At 46.9% G+C, this 7,817-nt stretch overlaps 1 protein-coding gene across 1 annotated transcript in view; it reads right to left on the bottom strand.

Annotated features, from left to right (window-relative positions):
• Window positions 1-4,955: 4,955 nt before the first annotated feature.
• LOC120027102 (programmed cell death 6-interacting protein-like) overlaps window positions 4,956-7,817 on the bottom strand; it is a 69,526-nt gene continuing 66,664 nt past the window's right edge. Inside the window, exon 21 of the mRNA XM_038971941.1 lies at window positions 4,956-6,683. Within this exon, the coding sequence (XP_038827869.1) occupies window positions 6,470-6,683 (214 nt within the window). The 3' untranslated portion in view covers window positions 4,956-6,469. The remainder of the gene's footprint in view (window positions 6,684-7,817) is intronic.

Raw genomic sequence — 7,817 nt, 5'->3', positions numbered from 1 at the left:
ACCAGAGCAGCACACTGTCTCCCTCTCTATACCTCTATCTCAGCTGGACCAGAGCAGCACACTGTCTCCCTCTCTATACCGCTATCTCAGCTGGACCAGAGCAGCACACTGTCTCCCTCTCTATACCTCTATCTCAGCTGGACCAGAGCAGCACACTGTCTCCCTCTCTATACCTCTATCTCAGCTGGACCAGAGCAGCACACTGTCTCCCTCTCTATACCTCTATCTCAGCTGGACCAGAGCAGCACACTGTCTCCCTCTCTATACCTCTATCTCAGCTGGACCAGAGCAGCACACTGTCTCCCTCTCTATACCTCTATCTCAGCTGGACCAGAGCAGCACACTGTCTCCCTCTCTATACCTCTATCTCAGCTGGACCAGAGCAGCACACTGTCTCCCTCTCTATACCTCTATCTCAGCTGGACCAGAGCAGCACAATGTCTCCCTCTCTATACCTCTATCTCAGCTGGACCAGAGCAGCACACTGTCTCCCTCTCTATACCTCTATCTCAGCTGGACCAGAGCAGCACACTGTCTCCCTCTCTATACCTCTATCTCAGCTGGACCAGAGCAGCACACTGTCTCCCTCTCTATACCTCTATCTCAGCTGGACCAGAGCAGCACACTGTCTCCCTCTCTATACCGCTATCTCAGCTGGACCAGAGCAGCACACTGTCTCCCTCTCTATACCTCTATCTCAGCTGGACCAGAGCAGCACACTGTCTCCCTCTCTATACCTCTATCTCAGCTGGACCAGAGCAGCACACTGTCTCCCTCTCTATACCTCTATCTCAGCTGGACCAGAGCAGCACACTGTCTCCCTCTCTATACCTCTATCTCAGCTGGACCAGAGCAGCACACTGTCTCCCTCTCTATACCTCTATCTCAGCTGGACCAGAGCAGCACACTGTCTCCCTCTCTATACCTCTATCTCAGCTGGACCAGAGCAGCACACTGTCTCCCTCTCTATACCTCTATCTCAGCTGGACCAGAGCAGCACACTGTCACAGCTGGTTGATCAAGTATTTCAGTTGCCATTTGACCTAATTATTCGGTGCCCATTCAGCAAAACCGTTATCCGGTGTTTGTCAACATTTAGTAAACATTTAATAATATCTGACTGACCATGTGGGCTTGTTATCAGCTCTTGTTGTGAAAATAGCCTAAAGTAATTTGGCTGGGGGGGGGGGGGGGGGGGTGCTGACAAACCCATGTATATAGGCCTATCTATAAAACCTGCAAAACCCGAATGCGAAGACACAGCATCGACAGCAGAGCGACATAAACAACAACAACATCATCATCATCATCACAGGATGTGGACAACGACAAAGTAAAATATTATTTGCCACTTTAATAAATAGTGTGTGTTTTTTTAACCTTGTGGGAGCTGATCCATTAACCAGGAGCTCCTCAAGAGGTGTGTGTGTGTCCGTGTCAAATCTCACCTGAGAGGCTGCGGTCAGATCATTTTAGACATCTTCTTGAGGGAGACATCACCGTTAGTCTCCCCCGGCCGCCTCCCACTGTTCTTTGTCAGTCATCTGCACGGGGCACGAGATGCCTCTCTCTCAAACACAACAGCAGCTCTCACTGCACTGAATCTGAAACACACGAGAACAAAATTCTCCCTCCCTCTCCCTCTATGTATCCATCTATCTCTCTAGTTGACAGCTGCTAGTCTGGTGGTATAGCATGGTAGACACAGCGGGCAGGGAAGGAGACTGAGTATCGGCCTCATCTCCCCAAGGCTCAGAAATAGACCCACATATTATATATTATATACAACCTATTAGAAAGCTGTGTGCGTCTGTGTATATGTGCTTGAGTGTGTGTGTCAGTGTGTGTCTGTGTGTGTCAGTGTGTGTGTCCGTGTGTGAGTCCGTGTGTGAGTCAGTGTGTGTCTGTGTGTGAGTCCGTGTGTGTGTCAGTGTGTGTCAGTGTGTGTCCGTGTGTGAGTCAGTGTGTGAGTCCGTGTGTGTGAGTCTGTGTGTGTCAGTGTGTGTGTCAGTGTGAGTCAGTGTGTGAGTCAGTGTGTGTCAGTGTGTGAGTCACTGTGTGAGTCGGTGTGTATCAGTGTGTGAGTCAGTGTGTGTGAGTCAGAGCTATAGCCTGGGTGTGTTATACCTATGAGCGTCGGGAGCTAACACAAGTCTTTAGGTTTCAATCACCTTTTTTTGGATCCATTTATTGATTGGTTATTCTGAGGCAGGAAATGAGATCGTAGGGGGAGTGTCCCAAGTCAAGAGAGTGTGTGTGTGTGTGCACCAGTGGAGGCTGCTGAGGGGAGGACGGCTCATAATAATGGCTGGAACGGAGTGAATGGAATGACACATGGAAACCAAGTGTTTGACGTATTTGATACCATTCCACCTGTTACGCTCCAGCCATTACCATGAGCCCGTCCTCCCAAATTAAGGTGCCACAAGCATCCTGTTGTGTGTAGCTCTATCTTCCAGTAGTATATCATATCTGTGTGACAGTGAGGAGCTCGGTCATTATGGCATGCTGGGATATTAATAATCCGTTATGTTCTCTCTCTCTCCTTTTTCAGTGCAGTTAAAAGTTCCTCTCCTGTAGCGAGATATTGTGCTCCAATAAAAGACTGGTGATGTGTGGACACCTTAGATCAACACACTGAAACTGTTCTTCACTACACTGTCCTGTCTGAGAGAGATGGAGAGATGGAGAGAGATGAGGAGAGAGAGGGGAGAGAGAGGGCGAGAGCGAGAGGGAGGGAGAGAGAGAGAGGAGAGAGGGAGAGATGGAGAGAGAGGGAGAGAGTGGGAGAGGGGGAGAGAGAGAGGAAAGAGCGATGGAGAGAGGAGAGGGACGCAGAGTCATTCTGAGCCGACCTCACACTGGGCGCCAATCTGTCAGACTCACACACATACACGTATTCTAGGTTAATGTCAATGCACGCACACAAAATATATCTGGACATGTTGTCTGTTGGAAATAACCAGCGGGAAATTGTGATTGGTTGAGATCATAACCTCAGAGGATTTAATTAGCATAATAACTTACCTGGAGACGCCCGGAGCTCAGGTGATTAGGTGTGTGATTGGTGGTATATTTAAATAAAATACCTCTTGTGTGTATATGTGTGTACAGAAGAAATAAGTGAGACAGGTGAATAACCTTGTCAACTTAGACATGGCATCATTGTACCTGTCCCATTATGGCGTGTCGGAGCGCAACGCCATCTCCATTTTCAAGTAGTCAGTTTTCTTCTACTACGTCTATGAGTTGGTAAACTAACTGAAAGGGCGAACACTGCCACCTGGAGGGTGTTGTTTGAACAGGTACAAAGCCAAGGACAGGGATTTACTGCCACCTGGAGGGTGTTGTTTGAACAGGTACAAAGCCAAGGACAGGGATTTACTGCCACCTGGAGGGTGTTGTTTGAACAGGTACAAAGCCAAGGACAGTGATTTACTGCCACCTGGAGGGTGTTGTTTGAACAGGTACAAAGCCAAGGACAGTGATTTACTGCCACCTGGAGGGTGTTGTTTGAACAGGTACAAAGCCAAGGACAGTGATTTACTGCCACCTGGAGGGTGTTGTTTGAACAGGTACAAAGCCAAGGACAGGGATTTACTGCCACCTGGTGGGTGTTGTTTGAACAGGTATAAAGTCAAGGACTGTGATTTACTGCCACCTGGAGTTATGATCTTTGCTCACTAGTATATTTAATTGGCTGATCCCTCCTGATGACCTGGATGGAATTATGTGATCCTTCATTAACCCATAGGAAGTCCCACCCAGTTGACTACTTCAAAATGGTGGATGTCCTCAATGGCACCTGACTATGCTAAAACTGTCTTTTGGGCACTAGAGTGCTGTATCTGTCCCTTTACCTCAGGTTGGTGGCGGTTCCAACCGTCTTGCTAGATGCTCTCCTGGCTACTTCCTTTAACTACAGGAAAACTACATCAGTAGCTTTCAGCAGACTGTTGTCCAGGAAGTATAAATTGTATATAAATGTATAAGTCTATGGTTCTGAAGATCAAAGACAATGTTCCTGAATAAAGTAGACTCGGCAAACTGCACACAGGTGTCTGGTATCCAGAGGTGTTTAATCACATTAGAACCACAGTGAGAAAGAGAAACAGCCTGTTGTTTGGTTAACCACATACATTCTTATATATATATATATATATAATATACAGAGCCTTCACTAAGTATTCACAGCCCTTGACTTATTCCACATTTTGTTTAACAGCCTGAATTCAAAATGAATCACATGGATATTTCCTCTCATGACAAAGTGAAAACATGTTTTTAGACATTTTTGCTAATTTTATTGAAAATGAAATACAGAAATCTCTCATTTACATAAGTATTCACACCCGAGTCAATACTTTGTATAAGCGCCTTCGGCAGTGACTACAGCGGTGAGTCTTTCTGGGTAAGTCTAAGCACTTCCGCACTTGGATTGTGCAACATTTGCCCATTATTCATTTAAAAATTATTCAAGCGCTGTCAAATTGGTTGTTGAGCAATGATAGACAACCATTTTCAGGTCTTGCCATAGGTTTTCATGTAGATTCATGTCAAAACTGTAATTCGGCCACTCATGAACATGCACTGTCTTGTTGGTAAGCAACTCCAGTGTAAATTTGTTATTGTGTTTTAGGTTATTGTCCTGCTGAAAAGGTGAATTCACCTCCCATTGTCTGGTGGAAAGCAGACTGAACCAGGTTTTCCTATAGGATTTTGCCTGTGCTTAGATCCATTCTGTAAAATTATTTATCCTGAAAAACCACCACTTCCTTAATGATTACATGCATACCCATAACATGATGCAGCCACCCCTCTGCTTCAAAATATGGATAGTGGTACTCAGTAATGTTTTGTATTGGATTTGCCCCAAACATAACACTTTGAATTCACCATTGGCCTCATGGTGAAATCCCTGAGCAGTTTCCTTCCTCTCTAGCAACTGAGTTAGGAAGGACACCTGTATCTTTGTAGTGACTGGGTTCATTCATACACCATCCAAAGTGTAATTAATAACTTCACCATGCTCAATGTCTGCTTTTTTTATTCCCCCCCCTCTACCAATAAGTGCCTTTCTTTGCAAAACTTCCTTAGTCTTTGTGGTTGAATCTGTGTTTGAAATTCACTGCTCGACTGAGGGACTTTTACCTGTTTGGGGTACAGAGATGAGGGAGTCATTCAACAATCATGTTAAAACATTTACTGCACACAGAGTGATTCCATGCAACTTATTTCAGCTTGACATAACAGGTTTGAATACATACTGACTCAATACATTTCAACTTTTCATTTTTTATTAATTTGCATTTTAATGCATGAAAAAAAAGACATGATTCCACTTCGAGGGGGGCCAGTGACAAAAACAATCTAAATATAATCCATTTTATATTCAGGCTGTAACAACAAAATTAGGAAAAAGTCAAGGGGTGTGAATAGTTTCTGAAGGCTCTGTATCTAATTATCTTTAACCCAGAAAAACATCTCCAGCCGTACTCTGTAGGAGAGAATGCATCTCCAACGGTCCTCAACTCAATGACAAAACCTACAGGCCGTTTTCATTGGATCAGTACATTAGTATTATTCATTACAAAAATAGGATACAGTTGTAATAGAAGCGCCAGGCAATTAGCTGGGTGATCAGAGCTGGGTCGTATTCAGTAGCAAAACGGTTTGATAAACAGACAAGGAACATTTGTTCAAGTCGTACATTTGCACTCCCTGAACACAACCTTCGGTCCTCGGGTCCCTCAATCAGTGACATTATACGGGACCATCCACCCGCTCCCAAATAAGGAATCATGCCTATAGACTACGCCCCCTCATCCCAGAATGCAGTGAGGCTCCTCAGCGCGTTGGGCCAGTAACCGAAAGCTAGCGGTGAAACATCTGTTGATGTGTCCTTGAACAAGGCACTTAACCCTCATTTGCTCCAGGGGTGTCGTACTACTATGACTGACCCTGTAAAACAACACGGCACTGCACATGTCCGGTGTATGTGACCATAAAATGTGTTTTTGTTTTATTTTTTAGTGTTCTAAAAGAAGCCCAGCCCATACCAGGAAGCCAGTTAGACCAGGACGAGAAGTTAGACCAGGAAGCCAGTTAGACCAGGACGAGAAGTTAGACCAGGAAGCCAGTTAGACCAGGACGAGAAGTTAGACCAGGAAGCCAGTTAGACCAGGACGAGAAGTTAGACCAGGAAGCCAGTTAGACCAGGACGAGAAGTTAGGAATTAAATACAGAATCAACGCAATAATTAGAAAAATTATATGAAAAACTAATTAAACAAGGGTGGTGGGATAGAGTAAGGGTAGAGTAGGGAGGGAAAGCGAGAGGGAGAGAGCGAGAATTTATTGCAGAGGGTAGTATCACGGTTTCTGTTGTCAGTTGGAGGACGGATAGCAGAGGGGAGGGGTAGAAGGGATGAAAAGGGGGAAGAGAGGGAGTGATAGAGTTTACACAGTAGTTATTGTTGTGGGTAATATGGTTGATGTGGTGGTTGCTGGGGCTGCTGTTGGTAGGTGTAGGGGTGCTGCTGTGTGGGGGGGGGGCCTTGGAAGCCCCCCTGTCCGGGTGCTGGGGGCTGCTGATAGGGGACGTAGGGCTGCATAACGGGGGGCATGTTGTACTGGCCGTACGCTGCATACGGGTTATAACCCATAGGCATCTGGTATGCATACCTGGAGATAGAGAGAGAGGAGTTAGGAGAGAGGGATAGTTAGAAGAGACAGAGAGAGTTAGGAGACACAGAGGGGGAGGGATAGTTAGAAGAGGGGGAGAGAGTTAGGAGACACAGAGGGGGAGGGATAGTTAGAAGAGGGGGAGAGAGTTAGGAGACACAGAGGGGGAGGGATAGATAGAAGAGGGGGAGAGAGAGAGGAGTTAGGAGACAGAGGGGGAGAGAGTTAGGAGACACAGAGGGGGAGGGATAGATAGAAGAGGGGGAGAGAGTTAGGAGACACAGAGGGGGAGGGATAGTTAGAAGAGGGGGAGAGAGTTAGGAGACACAGAGGGGGAGGGATAGTTAGAAGAGGGGGAGAGAGTTAGGAGACAGAGGGGGAGGGATAGATAGAAGAGGGGGAGAGAGAGAGGAGTTAGGAGACAGAGGGGGAGAGAGTTAGGAGACAGAGGGGGAGGGATAGATAGAAGAGGGGGAGAGAGTTAGGAGACACAGAGGGGGAGGGATAGTTAGAAGAGGGGGAGAGAGTTAGGAGACACAGAGGGGGAGGGATAGTTAGAAGAGGGGGAGAGAGTTAGGAGACACAGAGGGGGAGGGATAGTTAGAAGAGGGGGAGAGAGTTAGGAGACACAGAGGGGGAGGGATAGTTAGAAGAGGGGGAGAGAGTTAGGAGACACAGAGGGGGAGGGATAGTTAGAAGAGGGGGAGAGAGTTAGGAGACACAGAGGGGGAGGGATAGATAGAAGAGGGGGAGAGAGAGAGGAGTTAGGAGACAGAGGGGGAGAGAGTTAGGAGACACAGAGGGGGAGGGATAGATAGAAGAGGGGGAGAGAGTTAGGAGACACAGAGGGGGAGGGATAGTTAGAAGAGGGGGAGAGAGTTAGGAGACACAGAGGGGGAGGGATAGTTAGAAGAGGGGGAGAGAGTTAGGAGACAGAGGGGGAGGGATAGATAGAAGAGGGGGAGAGAGAGAGGAGTTAGGAGACAGAGGGGGAGAGAGTTAGGAGACAGAGGGGGAGGGATAGATAGAAGAGGGGGAGAGAGTTAGGAGACACAGAGGGGGAGGGATAGTTAGAAGAGGGGGAGAGAGTTAGGAGACACAGAGGGGGAGGGATAGTTAGAAGAGGGGGAGAGA

Source organism: Salvelinus namaycush, chromosome 32, assembly GCF_016432855.1.
Source record: "Salvelinus namaycush isolate Seneca chromosome 32, SaNama_1.0, whole genome shotgun sequence".
Taxonomy (NCBI): domain Eukaryota; kingdom Metazoa; phylum Chordata; class Actinopteri; order Salmoniformes; family Salmonidae; genus Salvelinus; species Salvelinus namaycush.
This window is presented reverse-complemented; position numbering and strand designations above follow the sequence as displayed.